The sequence below is a fragment of the Tachyglossus aculeatus genome, chromosome 22, assembly GCF_015852505.1.
Source record: "Tachyglossus aculeatus isolate mTacAcu1 chromosome 22, mTacAcu1.pri, whole genome shotgun sequence".
NCBI classification, from domain to species: Eukaryota; Metazoa; Chordata; class Mammalia; order Monotremata; family Tachyglossidae; genus Tachyglossus; species Tachyglossus aculeatus.
In genome coordinates, this window is record NC_052087.1 from 29,874,707 (window position 1) to 29,893,839 (window position 19,133).

Here is a 19,133-nt window from a genome sequence, read left to right on the forward strand (position 1 = left end):
AGTGTCGGTAAGAGGGCTCAGATTGTGGCAACCTGGGGAAGGCAGGTGGGGTGATAATGCAGGAGGCAGGTCTGATAAAACCTCATTTGTTTGAGTTTCACCTCTATCTCCTGGAAGCCGAAACCAAAACCAGCCGGTCCGCTCAGTGCTCAGCCCCTCGGGGGGTGGACCCTTAGTCCTAATGAGCCAGAGCTTTCTAAGGAAAGGCCCCCTCGGACAGGTGGGAGCGGCATGAATTTACTCGACCTAAATTCGGTCTCTTAGTCCCCATCACCCCCTCCAGAATAATAATAATGACGGCATTCGTTAAGCGCTTACGACGTGCAAAGCACCGTTCTAAGCGCTGGGGAGGGGAAACAAGGTAAGGAGGTTGTCCCATGTGGGGCTCACGGTCTTTTACAGATGGGGGAACTGAGGCTCAGAGAAGTTTCTAGGCTGTGAGCCCACTGTTGGGTCGGGACCGTCTCTATATGTTGCCAACTTGGACTTCCCAAGCGCTCAGTACAGTGCTCTGCACACAGTAAGCGCTCAATAAACACGATCGATTGATGGATTGATTAAGTGACTTACCCAAGGTCACACAGCAGACATGGGGTGGAGCCGGGATTCGAAACCATGATCTCTGACTCCAAAGCCCGGGCTCTTTCCACTGAAACACGCTGCTTCTCCTCAGTGCCCTCAGTCCCTGGCAACGTGTCCAGGCCCTAGGACGGACCAATCTCCTCACCACCACTCCACTGCTCTCCTGGATTGGGGCACTTAGGGGTGACTGCTGCCGGCGGGAAAATGACGGAACAGGGGAAAATGATGGAACGGGAAAAAGCCTAGGGCCCCAGGTGGGTTAGGAAGCGCGGGGCATGCTGCTTCTCCATCATCCCTGCAAGGAGTGAGGAGGGCAGAAGCCCCTCGGAAGAGCTACAACTACCCCAGTCCCTCCTGCCGGCCCCATCCCTACCTTGAGAATTGGCTCAGCCCCTGAGCAGCAGCGTGGCTCGGTGGAAAGAGCCCGGGCTCGGGAGCCCGAGGTCGTGGGTTCCAATCCCGGCCCCGCCGCTCAGCCGTGTGACTCTGGACAACTCACTTCGCTTCCCTGGGCCTCACTTCCCTCATCCGCCAAGTGGGGATGAAGACTGCGGGCCCGCCGCGGGACAACCTGATCACCGGCGCTTAGGACAGTGCTTGGCACGCGGTAAGCGCTTACTAAATACCATCGTCACCGAGAAAATGAGATCCACTGAGGTGGTGGGGAGGGGGAGGAAAGAAACTAAACCACCTTTATTGTGAACAGCCCGGGAGGGGGTGGGGGTCGGAGCTAGGCGTAGTACTGCAAGTTGGCTTTCTTCTTCGCCTGGACCTCCAGGATCCCCTCCATGTAGTCCTCGTGGGTCAGCTCTGTGGCTCCTCTCCGCAGCGCAATCATGCCCTGGGAGCGGGGAGAGGCCCGGGTGCCTTCGGGGATGGGAAGCCTTCCCTCTGCCTCCCTCTCTGTCAGCTGTTAGGACCAGGCCCCCGCCCCGGCTTCCCTTCCCCGGCCCCGCGTGGGGACAGACGCCAGAGACGCGGCGGCCCGGGAGACTCACCGCTTCCACGCACACGGCCTTACACTGGGCCCCGTTGAAGTCGTCAGTGCAGCGGGCCAGTTCCTCGTAGTTGACGTCGGGGCTGGGGTAGGAGCGGAAAAGAGGAGGGCCGCGTTACTGTCACTCCTCCGGAACAAAAGTCCGGGGCCTCAGTTAAGGAGGAATCACCACCACCACCACCACCACCACCACCACCCTCAACGACCCCCGACAGGGCCCGGGCAGAAGACGTGGCTGACATCCGCATCAAGAGGTGGTTGTGCGGAGGGAGAGAGCGGGCGTACGCGCGAGCCAACGTGTGTACACGCGTGCTCAGGCTCGGCTGGGGCCCGCTGAGCTCTACTTTCCGCGGAGAGATCGCAATTCAAGCGCTTAGTACAGTGCTCTGCACATAGTAAGCGCTCAATAAATACGACTGATGATGACGATGGACCACCGCAGACCTGAGGAACAGGGGAACACCGTCCGTACACGGAACAGGGCCCTGAGAAGGGATCCGTGTTCCCATCAGGCTGTCACCGGAGACAGGGAGGAAAAAATGGGGAGATGTGTTCTTTCCAAAAACAGTTAAAGTTATTTCTTCTCCCCCCCAAGGAGCGTCATGCCCTAGGAGGAAAAAATACAGCAGAGGACCTGGGTTCATTCATTCATTCATTCATTCATTCATTCATTCGTATTTATTGAGCGCTTACTGTGTGCAGAGCACTGTACTAAGCGCTTGGGAAGTACAAGTTGGCAACATCGAGAGACGGTCCCTACCCAACAGTGGGCTGGGTTCTAGTCCTGGCCCTGCCAGGCGGCTGTTTGTACGACCCTGGGCCTTCTCTGTGCCTCGATTTCCTCATCTCTACAATGGGGATTCCATCCCTGAGCACCTTCCTAGTTTTTCTTTTTATGGCATTAATTAAGCGTTTACTACAGGCAAAGCACTGTTCTAATAATGATGGTATTTGTTAAGCGCTTACTATGTGCAAAGCACTGTTCTCAGTGCTGGGGAGGTTACAGGGTGATCAGGTTGTCCCATGGGGGGGCCTTACAGTCTTCATCCCCATTTTACAGACGAGGGAACTGAGGCCCAGAGAAGTGAAGCGACTTGCCCAAAGTCACACAGCTGACAATTGGCGGAGCCGGGATTTGAACCCATGACCCAGGGCACATAGTAAGCGCTTAAAAAATGCCATCATTATTATTTTCTGGGCCTCAGTTACCTCATCTGTAAAATGGGGATGAAGACTGTGGCATGAGGCCCAGAAAATAATAATGATGGCATTTTTTAAGCGCTTACTATGTGCAAAGCACTGTTTTAAGCACTGGGGAGGTTACAAGGTGATCAGGTTGTCCCACGGGGGGCTCACAGTCTTCATCCCCATTTTCCAGATGAGGTAACTGAGGCCCAGAGAATAATAATGATGGCATTTATTAAGCGCTATGTGCAAAGCACTGTTCTAAGCGCTGGGGAGGTTACAGGGTGATCAGGTTGTCCCAAGGGGGGGCTCACAGTCTTCATCCCCATTTTCCAGATGAGGTAACTGAGGCCCAGAGAATAATAATGATGGCATTTATTAAGCGCTTACTATGTGCAAAGCACTGTTCTAAGCGCTGGGGAGGTTACAGGGTGATCAGGTTGTCCCACGGGGGGCTCACAGTCTTCATCCCCATTTTCCAGATGAGGGAACTGAGGCACAGAGAAGTTATGTGACTTGCCCGAAGTCACACAGCTGACAAGTGGCGGAGCCGGGATTTGAACCCACGACCTCTGACTCCAAAGCCTGGGCTCTTTCCACTGAGCCACGCTGCTTCTCTACTTAAACCGTGCAACTTTACTAACCTACCTACCCCAGGGCTTTAGAACAGTGCTTGACACATAGTGAGTGCTTACCAGATATACTACTAATAATAATAACCACCACCACCAAAATGTTGACAGGAAAGAAATGACTCTTCTAGACTGTGAGCCCACTATTGGGTAGGGACCGTCTCTGTATGTTGCCGACTTGTACTTCCCAAGCGCTCAGTACAGTGCTCCGCCCACAGTAAGCGCTCAATAAATATGATTGATTCATCATCATCATCATCAATCGTATTTATTGAGCGCTTACTATGTGCAGAGCACTGTACTAAGCGCTTGGGAAGTACAAACTGGCAACATCTAGAGACAGTCCCTACCCAACAGTGGGCTCACAGTCTAAAAGGGGGAGACAGAGAACAAAACCAAACATACTAACAAAATAAAATAAATGGAATAGATATGTACAAATAAAATAGAGTAAAAAAAAAATATGTACAAACATACAGGTTGATTCCACTTCAGAAAGGGGGCCTGGAAGGAGACAGCAGAATCGGGTCCGGGGCACCCACTCACCTGACGTTCATTTTCCGGGAGTGAATCTGCATGATCCGAGCCCTGGCCTCCTCGTTGGGCATCGGGAACTCGATTTTGCGGTCCAGGCGGCCGGAGCGTAGCAGGGCGGGGTCCAGGATGTCCACCCTGTTCGTGGCAGCTATTACCTAACAGAGGCAGGAACCCGAATATGGGACTGAGGCTGGGCGGGGGCTGCCCCAAGACGGCCCCGCGGGTTCGCCCGCTCCCCATCTAGCCCCAGGCCACCACCCTTCTAGACTGTAAGCCCGCTGTTGGGTAGGGACCGTCTCTATATGTTGCCAGCTTGGACTTCCCAAGCTCTTAGTCCAGTGCTGTGCACACAGTAAGCGCTCAATAAATACGATTGATTGATTGATTGATTGATTGATTGACCACCTCCTCGTTGGGAGTGGCAGACGGGTGAAGCCACCTGGAAGGGAGCAGCAGTTCATTCGGGACGCGGGACGCCGGACTGCCCCTCCCTGGCATCCGGGCCGAGGAGCCGGAATGAGTCTTCTATTTATTTTATTTGGTTAGTATGTTTGGTTTTGTTCTCTGTCTCCCCCCTTTTAGACTGTGAGCCCACTGTTGGGTAGGGACTGTCTCTAGATGTTGCCAGCTTGTACTTCCCAAGCGCTTGGTACAGTGCTCTGCACATAGTAAGCGCCCCATAAATACGATTGACGATGATGACTGAGGTGAGGGGAAAACCGCTCTCCTGACGGACGGGAGACAGGCTCCGCCGCGGTCCTCGCGCCCGGCCGAGGCAGTTTGAAACGCCTCGCCTCCCCCGGGTGTTCGACCCCGGGCTCGGCCATACAACCAGGCCGCCTTCGAGGCTTCGGCCCTGCTCCCCTCTGCCGGTCCCAGCCGAGTCATCCCCTCCCCTGGACCCCACCGCCGCGGCCCCGTACCTTGACTTGCGTGTTGGGCTGGAATCCATCCAGCTGGTTCAGGAGCTCCAGCATGGTCCTCTGCACCTCTCTGTCACCAGCCTTCTCGCTGTCAAACCTGTCGTTGGGACGGCCCCCGGGGCCCAGTTCAGTCAAAGCCGGCACCGTCCGGGGCCACTGCTCCTCTCCCTCCCAGCCACAGTTGGGGTGGAATCAATCAATCAATCAATCAATCGTATTTATTGAGCGCTTACTATGCGCAGAGCACTGTACTAAGCGCTTGGGAAGTACAAATTGGCATCACATAGAGACAGTCCCTACCCAACAGTGGGCTCACAGTCTAAAAGGGGGAGACAGAGAACAGAACCAAACATACCAACAAAATAAAATAAGTAGGATAGAAATGTACAAGTAAAATAAATAAATAAATAAATAAATAAACAGAGTAATAAATATGTACAACCATATATACATATATACAGGTGCTGTGGGGAAGGGAAGGAGGTAAGACGGGGATGGAGAGGGGGACGAGGGGGAGAGGAAAGAAGGGGCTCAGTCTGGGAAGGCCTCTTGGAGGAGGTGAGCTCTCAGCAGGGCCTTGAAGGGAGGAAGAGAGCTAGCTTGGCGGATGGGCAGAGGGAGGCCATTCCAGGCCCGGGGGATGACGTGGGCCGGGGGTCGATGGCGGGACAGGCGAGAGCGAGGTACGGGGAGGAGATTAGTGGTGGAGGAGCGGAGGGTGCGGGCTGGGCTGGAGAAGGAGAGAAGGGAGGTGAGGTAGGAGGGGGCGAGGTGATGGACAGCCTTGAAGCCCAGGGTGAGGAGTTTCTGCCTGATGCGCAGATTGATCGGTAGCCATTGGAGGTTTTTGAGGAGGGGAGTGATATGTCCAGAGCGTTTCTGGACAAAGATAATCCGGGCAGCAGCATGAAGTATGGATTGAAGTGGAGAGAGACACGAGGATGGGAGATCAGAGAGAAGGCTAGTGCAGTAGTCCAGACGGGATAGGATGAGAGCTTGAATTAGCAGGGTAGCGGTTTGGATGGAGAGGAAAGGGCGGATCTTGGCAATGTTGCGGAGCTGAGACCGGCAGGTTTTGGTGACGGCTTGGATGTGAGGGGTGAATGAGAGAGCGGAGTCGAGGATGACACCAAGGTTGCGGGCTTGTGAGACGGGAAGGATGGTAGTGCCGTCAACAGAGATGGGAAAGTCAGGGAGAGGACAAGGTTTGGGGTGGAAGAAGAAGAAGAGGAGGGGGGGGGGAGGAGGAGGAGGAGGGGGGGGGAGGAGGAGGAGGAGGAGGGGGAGGGGGGAGGGGGGGGAAGAGGAGGGGGAGGAGGAGGAGGAGGAGGGGGAGAGGGGGAGGGGGGGGAGGGGGGAGGGGGGAGGGGGAGGGGGAGGGGGGAGGGGGGGAGGGGGAGGGGGAGGGGGAGGGGGAGGGGGAGGAGGAGGGGGAGGGGGAGGAGGAGGAGGAGGAGGAGGAGGAGGAGGAGGAGGAGGCGGCGGCGGCGGCGGCGGCGGCGGCACCTTTTATTTAGGTCGCTACTCGACCCGCTCCCCGGGTGAAGCCGAGTCGCGTGGCTCAGGGGAAACAGCCCAGACCCGGGAATCAGAGGTCGTGGGTCCTAATCCCGGCTCTGCCACTTGGCTGTGTGACTTTGGGTGAGTCACTTTACTTCCATCTATTTATTTTATTTTGTTAGTATGTTTCGTTTTTTTGGGTTTTTTTTTTCTCTGTCTCCCCCTTTTAGACCGTGAGCCCACTGTTGGGTAGGGACTGTCTCTAGATGTTGCCAATTTGTACTGCCCAAGCGCTTAGTACAGTGCTCTGCACACAGTGAGCGCTCAATAAATATGATTGATTGATTGATTGATTCTTTGGGCCCATCTGGAAAATGTATATATGTATATATGGTTGTACATATTTATTACTCTATTTATTTATTTATTTATTTTATTTTGTTGGTATGTTTGGTTCTGTTCTCTGTCTCCCCCTTTTAGACTGTGAGCCCACTGTTGGGTGGGGACTGTCTCTAGATGTTGCCAATTTGTACTTCCCAAGCGCTTAGTACAGTGCTCTGCACATAGTAAGCGCTCAATAAATATGATTGATTGATTGATTCTTTGGGCCCATCTGGAAAATGGGGATTAAGACCGAGAGCCCCAGGTGGGACAACCTGATTACCTTGTATTCCCCCCGCCCAGCACTTAGAACAGTGCTTGGCACATAGTAAGCGCTTAACAAATGCCATCATCATTATCATTATTAAGTCCTCTCCGCGAGCCATATCTTGGCACAGGAGAGCAACCGAACCCCGGGGGAGAGAGCACGGGCCTGGGTTCTAATCCCGGCTGCGCCCCTCGTCTGCCCGGTGACCTCGGGCAAGTCACTTCTCTGTGCCTCCGGTACCTCATCTGTAAAATGGGGATTAAGACTGTGCGCCCCGTGTGAGACAGGGTCCAACGTGACCATCTTGTATCTACCTCAGCGTTTACTTTGGTACCTGGTACATAGTAGGCGCTCAACAAATACCGTTTAAAAAAGAAAACCCGAAGGCCTACACTCAAATCTGCTATTTCCCAGGCCCGCCTTGGGCAGAGAGACGGGGCCGACCGAGGCGGAAGCGTTCACGTTTCAGCCCTGCCTCTGACGGGTCCCTGCCGCCCGTCGAGGTCCCCGGGCGGGCTCTCCGGCCCGGCCCACGCTGGCCCGTCCCAGCCCGGGGCTCACCGCTTGGTGCCAATGGCATCCAGTTCGTCGATGAAGATGATGGAGGGGGCTTTCTCCTTGGCCAGGGCGAAGGCGTCTCGAACCAGCTTGGCCCCGTCGCCGATGAACATCTGAACCAACTGGGGACCGGCCAGCTTCAGGAACGTAGCCTGGTGGGAAAAGGGGGCACGGGGGGCGGGAGTTGGCGGGCCAGGGCCCCAGTCGGCCGCGGACCAGGCCTCTCTGCCCGCCGAGTCGCTCACCTTGGTCTGGGCGGCGCAGGCGCGGGCTAAGAGGGTCTTCCCCGTGCCGGGGGGGCCGTACATCAGCACTCCTTTAGGGGGTTGGATCCCCAGGTTCTCGAACTTCTCCTTGTGGTTCATGGGCAGCACGATGGCTTCCACCAGCTGCCAAAGGAAAGGAACAGGTGGGAAGGTCCACCTCTGTGCTCCTCAGGCCCAGCTCCCCACCAAGTAATAATGGCATTTGTTAAGTGCTTACTATAATAATAATAATAATAATGATGGCATTTATTAAGCGCTTACTATGTGCAAAGCACTGTTCTAAGCGCTGGGGAGGGTACAAGGCGATCAGGTCGTCCCACGTGGGGCTCACGGCCTTAATCCCCATTTTCCAGATGAGGGAACTGAGGCCCAGAGAAGTAAAGTCACTTGCCCAAAGTCACACGGCTGACACGTGGCGGAGCCGAGATTTGAACCCACGACCTCTGCCTCCAAAGCCCGGGCTCTTTCCACTGAGCCACGCTGCTTCTCTTACTATGTGCCAAGCACTGTTCTAAGCACTGGGGGAGATACCAGGGCATCAGGTTGTCCCACATGGAGGCTCACAGTCTTCATCCCCATTTTACAGATGAGGGAACTGAGACCCAGAGAATAATAATAATAATGGTGGCATTTGTGAAGCACTTACTATGTGCAAAGCACTGTTGTAAGCACTGGGGTAGATACAAGGTAATCAGGTTGTCCCACATAATAATAATAATAATAATAATAATAATAATAATAATAATAATAATGGCATTTATTAAGCACTTACCATGTGCAAAGCACCGTTCTAAGCGATGGGGTAGATACAAGGTGATCAGGTTGTCCCACACGGGGGCTCACAGTCTTAATCCCCATTTTACAGATGAGGGAACTGAGGCCCAGAGAAGTTAAGTGACTCGCCCACGGTCACACAGCAGACAAGTGGCGGAGCCGGGAGTAGAACCAACAACCTCCCGGGCTCTTTCCACTAAGCCGCACCGCTTCTTTCTGGGATATGTTGCCAACTTGGACTTCCCAAGCGCTTAGTCCAGTGCTCTGCACACAGTAAGCGCTCAATAAATACGATTGATTGACTGATTGATTGACTCTGTCCACAATCCTTCACGCCAAGTTGCCTCTGATAAGTCCCACGAGTCCACCCATCTGGTCTCTTCTTTTCACTCCCTTCCGAAGAGCGGATAGTTTTCGTCCCCGCTCCTCTTCCACCCCCTCCGTCCCCTTCCCCCCCGTGAGACCCTGCTCGGGGCCACGCTCCCGGCTCTTCCCGCTCACCTCCTGGATTTGCTTGTCCAGCCCCCCGATGTCACTGTACTGCTCCGTGGGCCTCTCGTCCACCTCCATGGCCTTCACCCGCGAGTCGTACTCAGTGGGCAGCGTCTCCAGGATGAGGTAAGAGTCCTTGTTCACTCCCTGAGGACATTCGGAGCTGAATCCTCAGCCTCCCACGGAGGTCAAGCCCCTCCACCCACGGCAAGTTTTGAACGGGGGGAAGCGTGCCAAGGAAAGGACGCCGGCAGCGGGAACACAAAGCCACGTGGCGGTTGAACAGGAGAGGGATCGCGACCCGGTCCGGGCAGCGTTTGAGGGAGCGACGTTTGTTTGGAGAGGGAGGGTGAAACGGAGCTCGTTAAAAGAAAGGCAAAATTCAAGGGACTGCCTCAAGTTATGTTGCCAACTTGTACTTCCCAAGCGCTTGGTCCAGTGCTCTGCGCACAGTAAGCGCTCAATAAATACGACTGAATGAATGGATGGAAGCTTATCCGCGTGTCCCGGGGTGCAGCTGCAGGGAGGGGATCAGGACCCTGAGGCAAAAGGAATTTTACTGCATCTGGGGGGGGTGCGGAGAGGACGAACGGGCAACCATCAGTCACGACAGCTGGGCCACAACAGTCCCTGCGGGGATGTTGGGGGGGGAGTCAAGCAGGACTGGACCCCTAGCAAAAGCCAGAAATACTCACCACCAGATCCCCGGGCTTTAGCTTCTCCGCATCCACCAAACCAATCACCGGCAGGAAGTATGTCTAGGAAAGGGGATGCAAGAGACGGCTCCACAACCGTCCCAAAGCCTCCCCTCACCCACCGGGCACCCAGCGTCCTCCCTTTCCGATTCTCCCTCACCTGCCGTGTGGAAGTTTTGATCACGGCACACTTGCCCTTCCTCTGGGAGTCGAGGTCAATGTTTGCGCCGTCCTCTTCTTGGTCATTGGGATCAACATCCAGGAGCTGGGAGAGGAGGGGGCTCGGTTAGGGGCCGACCCCCGGGCAGTGAGACTTGCTGCTCTTCCGCCGAAGCCAAAGAAAGGCATCCCTGGCCCCAAGAGTCACGGCAGGGGATGCTTCCCTCAGCTCGCTCCAAGCTTCCCACCTCCGCTTCTCCAAGCGGCCACCACGGCGGGATCAAGGGCTCAACGGCAGCACCCCACCAATTCCCTTTGGGGATTAGGTAACCGACTTTTAGACTGTGAGCCCACTCTTTTCGACTGTGAGCCCACTGTTGGGTAGGGACTGTCGCTATATGTTGCCAATTTGTACTTCCCAAGCGCTTAGTACAGTGCTCTGCACATAGTAAGCGCTCAATAAATACGATTGATGATGATGACTTACGTCGGAGTTCCTGATCTGCTGGAGACTGACGCCCGTAAGGAGACACCAGTTCCCCCTCCCTTCCGAGTAGACCAAGGCAAAGAAAAAAAAAAGCTGCCAAAAGTCCGGCAACGCGAGTCGGCTGCAGACGTGGCCACGCAGACGTCAATCAATCAATCAATCGTATTTATTGAGCGCTTACTGTGTGCAGAGCACTGGACTAAGCGCTTGGGAAGTCCAAGTTGGCAACATATAGAGACGGTCCCTACCCAACAGTGCGCCCACAATCTAAAAGACTGTCTAAAAAACAGTCTAAAAAACGTCCCCACCCGTTCGATCGTGGTGGGCAGAGCATCTCTCCCCCTCGTCCCCCTCTCCATCCCCCCCATCTTACCTCCTTCCCTTCCCCACAGCACCTTTATGTATGTATATATGTTTGTACATACTTATTACTCTATTTATTTATTTTACTTGTACATATCTATCCTATTTATTTTATTTTGTTAGTATGTTTGGTTTTGTTCTCTGTCTCCCCCTTTTAGACTGTGAGCCCACTGTTGGGTAGGGACCGTCTCTATATGTTGCCAATTTGTACTTCCCAAGCGCTTAGTACAGTGCTCTGCACATAGTAAGCGCTCAATAAATACGATTGATGATGATGATGATCTGTCTACCATCTCTGCTATACTCATTCACTCATTCAATCGTATTTACTGAGCGCTTACTGCGCGCAGAGCACTGTACTAAGCCCTTGGGAAGTACAAGTCGGCAACATAGAGAGACGGTCCCTACCCAACAACAGTCTAGAGGGGGGAGACAGACAACAGAACAAAACATGGAGACGGGTGTCAAAATCGTCGGAACAAATAGAATTATAGCTATATGCGCATCATTGACAAAATAAATAGAATAGTAAATATGTACAAGTAAAATAAATAGAGAATAAATCTGTACAAATATATACAAGTGCTGTGGGGAGGGGAAGGAGGTAGGGCGCTTAGTACCATGCTCTGCACACAGTACCGTGGCTGGACTGATTGACTAATTACCCTATCAGAACATGCTCCTAAATACGCCAAGCCGTCTTCGGGCACCCCGGAGGCTCCCCTCTTTCCCCCCCACTCATACACACACCTCGATGACGTTGGAAACCAGGTAAGGCAGGGTTTTGTTGACTTTAATCTTCTCGCTGTTCTCTTTGATCTTGTCCTTCATAGCCTGCAGCTCGTGGGTGACGCGAAGCACTTCGCTCTTCATGATCTGCGAGTGAGACAAGGCAACAGGGCCTCACGTCCGTCCGTCCGTCCGTCCCCGCCCCGCCGCCCAAAAGTCGGATTTCCTGAGATCTCTGCAGCTGGAGAGGCATCGTGCCGGCGCCCTTCTTATCCCTCAGCAATGGAAAAAAAGGATTTCAGATTGGATGACTTTTAAGCCTGAAACTCCTTGACAGGAGACGCGGGTCTGACACTGTCGCGTGCCTTACACGAAGTGAATATTTCTTACGTCTGGAGCCACCGTTCAACAGAGCTCCTAACGGAAGGGCGGCACGGCCCAGTGGAAAAAGCAAATACTTGCTGTGCCTCAGTTCTCCTGTTCTCCCTCCGATTTCATTCATTCGTGCGATCGTATTTATTGAGCGCTTGCTGTGTGCAGGGCACTGTAGGGAAGTACGAGTTGGCCCACTGTTGGGTAGGGACTGTCTCTATGTGTTGCCAATTTGTACTTCCCAAGCGCTTAGTACAGTGCTCTGCACACAGTAAGCGCTCAATAAATACGATTGATGAGGATATAGAGACGGTCCCTACCCAACAACGGGCTCACAGTCGAGACGATTTACACCGTAGCCCGTCGCGGGGCAGCGACTAGGCCCAACCCAATTAACTCGTGTCTACCCTAGCGCTTAGAACAATGTCTGACAAATAGTAAGTGCTGTATTGTACTTGTTGTACTGTACTTTCCCAAGCGCTTAGTACAGTGCTCTGCACACAGCAAGTGCTCAAAAAACATGACTGCATGAATGCCTAACAAATATAAGAAGAGACCCCTAGGGCTGAGTGATTCCCGGGGCTGAAAGAGATAATAATAATAATAATAATATTTGTTAAGTGCTTACTATGTTCCAAGCACTGCTCTAAGCAATGGGATCCTGCCCACTGCACAGAGAGATGACTGTCATTCATTCATCCATCCACTCAATCATATTTATTGAGCGCTTACTGCGTGCAGAGCACTGCTGTACTAAGCGCTTGGGAAGTACAATTCGGCAACAAATAGAGACAATCCCTGCCCGCAACGGGCTCCCAGTTTAGAAGGGGGGAGGCAGACATCAGAACAAGTAAACAGCCATCAGGAGCATCATTATCAATAAACAGAATTATAGATACATACACATCATTAATAAAAAAATAAATGGAATTATAAGTATAAATACTTACACGTATATACAAGTGTCGTGGGGTGGGGAGGGGGGGGGTACGACAAAGGGAGCAAGTCAGGTGATGGGGGAGCAGAGTTACAACATCACCTTACAGGAAAACTAGTACTATCCACTCTTCTGCGCCCCCAAACCATACAGCTTGGCAGGTTTGGCCAGTTGGGTGTGAAAAAGTGGCTCTGCCACTTGTCTGTTGTGCGGCCGGGTCACTCCGCTTCTCTGTGCCTCAATCCCCTCATCTGTAAAATGGGGATTAGGACTGTAAGCCCCCTGGGGGACACGGACTGGGTCCAACCCGATTACTTTTTTCCAGACTGCGAGAGGGACTGCCTCTATTTGTCGCCGAACTGCGCTTTCCAAGCGCTTATTACCGTGCTCTGCACCCAGCAGAGCGCTCAATAAATAGGACTGAATGAATGAACCTTGCCTCCAGTGGGGAAGGGACAGAAAAAGCAGCTCTCCTCACCTTAATCTCGCTGTCCAGCAGCCGGGTCCGTTGGATAATTTCCTCTGTGGACATTTTGAGTACCTCCTCCCCGATTCCATCTTGCTGTAAAGAAACCACAACCCCGCGTCAGTGCTCCGGGCCCCGACAGCCTCGGGAGGTGCGGGGCGTCTCTCGGCCTGCTTTTTTCCTCCGCGCTCGGCCCTTCCAAGGGCCTCTTGCCCTCGTCCGGCCTCCCCAGTTTGTCCCCAAGCGGACCTCCGCTCCTCCAGCCTCCATCCCTTTCCTTTGCCCTCCCTCAACTTTCCTTCCGCCTGTCTGCAGCCCCCCGTCTGCTGCGTGACTTTGGTAAAACCACTTCTCTTGTGCCTCAGTTCCCTCATCTGTAAAATGAGGATTAAGACTGTGAGCCCCACAGTAGCCTGTATCTACCCCAGCTCTTAGAACAGTGCTCGGCACATAGTAAGCGCTTAATAAATACCAACAGCATCATCCTCCCATTAACTGAGAAGCAGCGTGGCTTAATGGAAAGACACCCGGGTTTGGGCGTCAAAAGGTGCTCTGCACACAGTAAGCGCTCAATAAATACGATTGATGATGAAGGTGGTGGATTCTAATCCCAGCTCCGCGACTTGTCAGCTGTGTGACTTTGGGCAAGTCACTTCACTTCTCTGGGCCTCGGTGACCTCCTCTGGAAAATGGGGATTAAGACTGTGACCCCCACGGGGGACAACCTGATTCCCTTGTATCTCCCCCAGTGCTTAGAACAGTGCTTTGCACACAGTAAGTGCTTAATAAATGCCATTATTATTATTATTATTTATTATTATTATTATTATTGTTGTTGTTGTTGTTCTAAAGCGGGCTCCCCTCTTCTTCCCGTGACTGGGCCCACAGTCTAGAAGGGGGAGACAAGCCACAAAACAAAACATAACCTCCCCAGCGCTTAGAACAGTGCTTTGCACATAGTAAGCGCTAGTGCTTTGCACATAGTAAGCGCTTAACAAATACCAACATTGTTATTAATAAATGCCATCATCATTATTATTATTACTATTGTTCTAAAGTGGGCACCCCTCTTCTTCCCGGGACTGGGCCCACAGTCTAGAAGGGGGAGACAAACCACAAAACAAAACCTCCCCAACGCTTAGAACAGTGCTTTGCACATAGTAAGCGCTTAATAAATGCCATCATCATTATTATTATTATTATTGTTCTAAAGCGGGCTCCCCTCTTCTTCCCGTGACTGGGCCCACAGTCTAGAAGGGGGAGACAGACCACAAAACAAAACATAACCACCCTAGCGCTTAGAACAGTGCTTTGCACATAGTAAGCGCTAGACTGTGAGCCCACTGTTGGGTAGGGACTGTCTCTATATGTTGCCAACTTGTACTTCCCAAGCGCTCAGTACAGTGCTCTGCACACAGTAAGCGCTCAATAAATACGATTGATTGATTGATACATGCCATTATTATTATTACTATTATTATTGTTCTAAACCGGGCACCCCTTTTCTTCCCGTGACTGGGCTCACAGTCTAGAAGAGGGAGACAGACCACAAAACAAAACCTCCCCAACGCTTAGAACAGTGCTTTGCACATAGTAAGTGCTTAATAAATGCCATCATCATTATTATTATTATTGTTCTAAAGCGGGCATCCCTCTTCCTCCCATGAATGGGCCCACAGTCTAGAAGGGGGAGACAGACCAAAAATAAAACCTCCCCAACGCTTAGAACAGTGCTTTGCACATAGTAAGCGCTTAATGAATGCCATTATTATTATTATTATTATTGTTCTAAAGTAGGTATCCCTCTTCCTCCCATGACTGGGCCCACAGTCTAGAAGGGGGAGACAGACCACAAAACAAAACCTCCCCAACGCTTAGAACAGTGCTTTGCACATAGTAAGCGCTTAATGAATGCCATTATTATTATTGTTCTAAAGTGGGCATCCCTCTTCCTCCCATGACTGGGCCCACAGTCTAGAAGGGGGAGACAGACCACAAAACAAAACCTCCCCCACGCTTAGAACAGTGCTTTGCACATAGTAAGCACTTTAATAAATGCTATTATTATTATTATTATTATTATTATTATTATGATTATTATTCTAAAGCGGGCTCCCCTCCTCTTCCCGTGACTGGGCCCACAGCCTAGAAGAGGGAGACAGGCCACAAAACAAAACATAACCTCCCCAGCGCTTAGAACAGTGCTTTGCACAGAGTAAGCGCTTAATAAATGCCATCATCATTAGAACAGTGCTTTGCACATAGTAAGCGCTTAATAAATGCCATTATTATTATTATTGTTGTTGTTCTAAAGCGGGCACCCCTCTTCTTCCCGTGACTGGACCCACAGTCTAGAAGAGGGAGACAAGCCACAAAACAAAACATAACCTCCCCAGCGCTTAGAACAGTGCTTTGCACATAGTAAGCGCTTAATAAATGCCATCATCATTATTATTATTATTGTTATTATTCTAGAGCGGGCACCCCTCTTCTTCCCGTGACTGGGCCCACAGCCTAGAAGAGGGAGACAGGCCACAAAACAAAACATAACCTCCCCAGCACTTAGAACAGTGCTTTGCACAGAGTAAGCGCTTAATAAATGCCATCATCATTATTAGAACAGTGCTTTGCACATAGTAAGCGCTTAATAAATGTCATTATTATTATTATTTATTATTATTATTATTGTTGTTGTTCTAAAGCGGGCACCCCTCTTCTTCCCGTGACTGGACCCACAGTCTAGAAGAGGGAGACAAGCCACAAAACAAAACATAACCTCCCCAGTGCTTAGAACAGTGCTTTGCACATAGTAAGCGCTTAATAAATGCCATCATCATTACTAGAACAGTGCTTTGCACATAGTAAGCGCTTAATAAATGCCATTATTATTATTATTATTATTATTATTATTGTTGTTCTAAAGCGGGCTCCCCTCTTCTTCCCGTGACTGGGCTCACAGTCTAGAAGGGGGAGACAGACCACAAAACAAAACCTCCCCAACGCTCAGAACAGGGCTTTGCACATAGTAAGCACTTAATAAATGCTATTATTAATATTATTATTATTATTATTCTAAAGCGGGCACCCCTCTTCTTCCCGTGACTGGGCCCACAGCCTAGAAGGGAGAGACAGGCCACAAAACAAAACATAACCTCCCCAGCGCTTAGAACAGTGCTTTGCACAGAGTAAGCGCTTAATAAATGCCATCATCATTATTAGAACAGTGCTTTGCACATAGTAAGCGCTTAATAAATGCCATTATTACTATTATTATTTATTATTATTATTATTGTTGTTCTAAAGCGGGCACCCCTCTTCTTCCCGTGACTGGACTCACAGTCTAGAAGAGGGAGACAAGCCACAAAACAAAACATAACCTCCCCAGCGCTTAGGACAGTGCTTTGCACATAGTAAGCGCTTAATAAATGCCATCATCATTATTATTATTATTGTTATTATTCTAGAGCGGGCACCCCTCTTCTTCCCGTGACTGGGCCCACAGCCTAGAAGGGGGAGACAGGCCACAAAACAAAACAAAACCTCCCCAGCGCTTAGAACAGTGCTTTGCACATAGTAAGCGCTTAATAAATGCCATCATCATTATTAGAACAGTGCTTTGCACATAGTAATTGCTTAATAAATGCCATTATTGTTATTATTATTACTATTATTATTATTCTAAAGCGGGCTCCCCTCTTCTTCCCGTGACTGGGCCCACGGTCTAGAAGAGGGAGACAAGCCACAAAACAAAACATAACCTCCCCAGCGCTTAGGACAGTGCTTTGCACATAGTAAGCGCTTAATAAATGCCATCATCATTATTATTATTATTGTTATTATTCTAGAGCGGGCACCCCTCTTCTTCCCGTGACTGGGCCCACAGCCTAGAAGGGGGAGACAGGCCACAAAACAAAACAAAACCTCCCCAGCGCTTAGAACAGTGCTTTGCACATAGTAAGCGCTTAATAAATGCCATCATCATTATTAGAACAGCGCTTTGCACATAGTAAAGGTTAATAAATGCCATCATTATTATTATTATTATTATTGTTCTAAAGTGGGCACCCCTCTTCCTCCCGTGACTGGGCCCACAGTCTAGAAGAGGGAGACAAGCCACAAAACAAAATATAACCTCCCCAGCGCTTAGAACAGTGCTTTGCACATAGTAAGCGCTTAATAAATGCCATCATCATTATTATTATTATTGTTATTATTCTAAGGCGGGCACCCCTCTTCCTCCCATGACTGGGCCCACAGCCTAAAAGGGAGAGACAGGCCACAAAACAAAACCTCCCCAACGCTTAGAACAGTGCTTTGCACATAGTAAGCGCTTAATAAATGCCATCGTCATTATTATTATTATTATTATTGTTGTAAAGCGGGCTCCCCTGCGGTTGCCGTGACTGGGATCCGGGTCTCAGCCTGTGCTGGGGCCTCCTCTCTCACCTCCGCCTCATCCCACACCGACGCCATCTTGTCGTGCTGAGTCACCGGGCCCCGCTTCCGCCCGCAGATTCGACAGTCGGCTCCAAATCCCGCCTCAGCTCCTCCTCACGGCCATACTTCGGGCCATCCTCATTAAATCAGTTCACTCAGTCGTATTTATTGAGCGCTTACTGTGTGCAGAGCACTGTACTAAGCGCTTGGGAAGTACAAGTTGTTAACATCTAGAGACTGGCCCTACCCAACAACGGGCTCCTCCTCACAGCCATACTTCTGTCCATCCTCATTCAATCAGTTCATTCAGTCGTTTTTATTGAGCGCTTACTGTGTGCGGAGCACTGTACTAAGCGCTTGGGAAGTACAAGTTGTTAACATATAGAGACCCAACAATGGGCTCCTCCTCACAGCCATACTTCTGTCCATCCTCATTCAATCAGTTCATTCAGTCGTTTTTATTGAGCGCTTACTGTGCGCAGAACACTGGACTAAGCGCTTGGGAAGTACAAGTTGTTAACATATAGAGACCCAACAATGGGCTCCTCCTCACAGCCATACTTCGGTCCATCCTCATTCAATCAGTTCATTCAGTTGTATTTATTGAGCACCTACTGTGTGCAGGACACTGAACTAAGCGCTTGGGAAGTAAAAGTTGTTAACATATAGAGACCCAACAATGGGCTCCTCCTCACAGCCATACTTCTGTCCATCCTCATTCAATCAGTTCATTCAGTCGTTTTTATTGAGCGCTTACTGTGTGCGGAGCACTGGACTAAGCGCTTGGGAAGTACAAGTTGTTAACATATAGAGACCCAACAATGGGCTCCTCCTCACAGCCATACTTCTGTCCATCCTCATTCAATCAGTTCATTCAGTCGTTTTTATTGAGCGCTTACTGTGCGCAGAACACTGGACTAAGCACTTGGGAAGTACAAGTTGTTAACATATAGAGACCCAACAACGGGCTCCTCCTCACAGCCATACTTCTGTCCATCCTCATTCAATCAGTTCATTCAGTCGTTTTTATTGAGCGCTTACTGTGCGCAGAGCACTGGACTAAGCGCTTGGGAAGTACAAGTTGGCAACGGATAGAGATAGGCCCGACCCCACAACGGGCTCACAGTCTAGCTGTGGACACCCATCTACTTGTTTTCTATCATCTGTCTCCCCCCTTCATCACTCGGCTCGAAATCCGACCTCAACTCCTCCTCACAACCATAATTTTGTCTATCCTGATTCATTCAATTCATTCAATCGTATTTATTGAGCGCTTACTGTGTGCGGAGCACTGGACTAAGCGCTTGGGAAGTAGAAGTTGTTAACATCTAGAGACGGGCCCTACCCAACAACGGGCTCCTCCTCACAGCCATACTTCTGTCCATCCTCATTC

At 51.0% G+C, this 19,133-nt stretch overlaps 1 protein-coding gene across 1 annotated transcript; it reads right to left on the reverse strand.

Moving 5' to 3' along the window:
• Positions 1–1,243: 1,243 nt before the first annotated feature.
• Positions 1,244–17,847, reverse strand: PSMC3 (proteasome 26S subunit, ATPase 3). Its single transcript, XM_038764263.1, has 12 exons — positions 17,750–17,847; positions 13,316–13,399; positions 11,550–11,675; positions 9,951–10,055; positions 9,791–9,853; positions 9,105–9,242; positions 7,809–7,952; positions 7,567–7,715; positions 4,857–4,953; positions 3,943–4,088; positions 1,581–1,662; positions 1,244–1,423 (listed from the first exon to the last, which is right to left on the reverse strand). The coding sequence occupies exons 1-12, from the start codon at positions 17,774–17,776 to the stop codon at positions 1,313–1,315; spliced, it is 1,272 nt and encodes a 423-aa protein (XP_038620191.1). The 5' UTR covers positions 17,777–17,847; the 3' UTR covers positions 1,244–1,312.
• Between the last annotated feature and the right edge of the window lie 1,286 nt (positions 17,848–19,133).

Coding starts and splice junctions, on each gene's coding strand:
- PSMC3 (XM_038764263.1), bottom strand. CDS start 17,776: ATGGCGTCGGTGTGGGATGAGGCGGAG. Junction 10,056..11,549: donor TGGTTTCCAACGTCATCGAG/GTGTGTGTATGA, acceptor CTCCTCTCCCAG/CTCCTGGATGTTGATCCCAA. Junction 7,953..9,104: donor TGGACAAGCAAATCCAGGAG/GTGAGCGGGAAG, acceptor TTCCTTTGGCAG/CTGGTGGAAGCCATCGTGCT.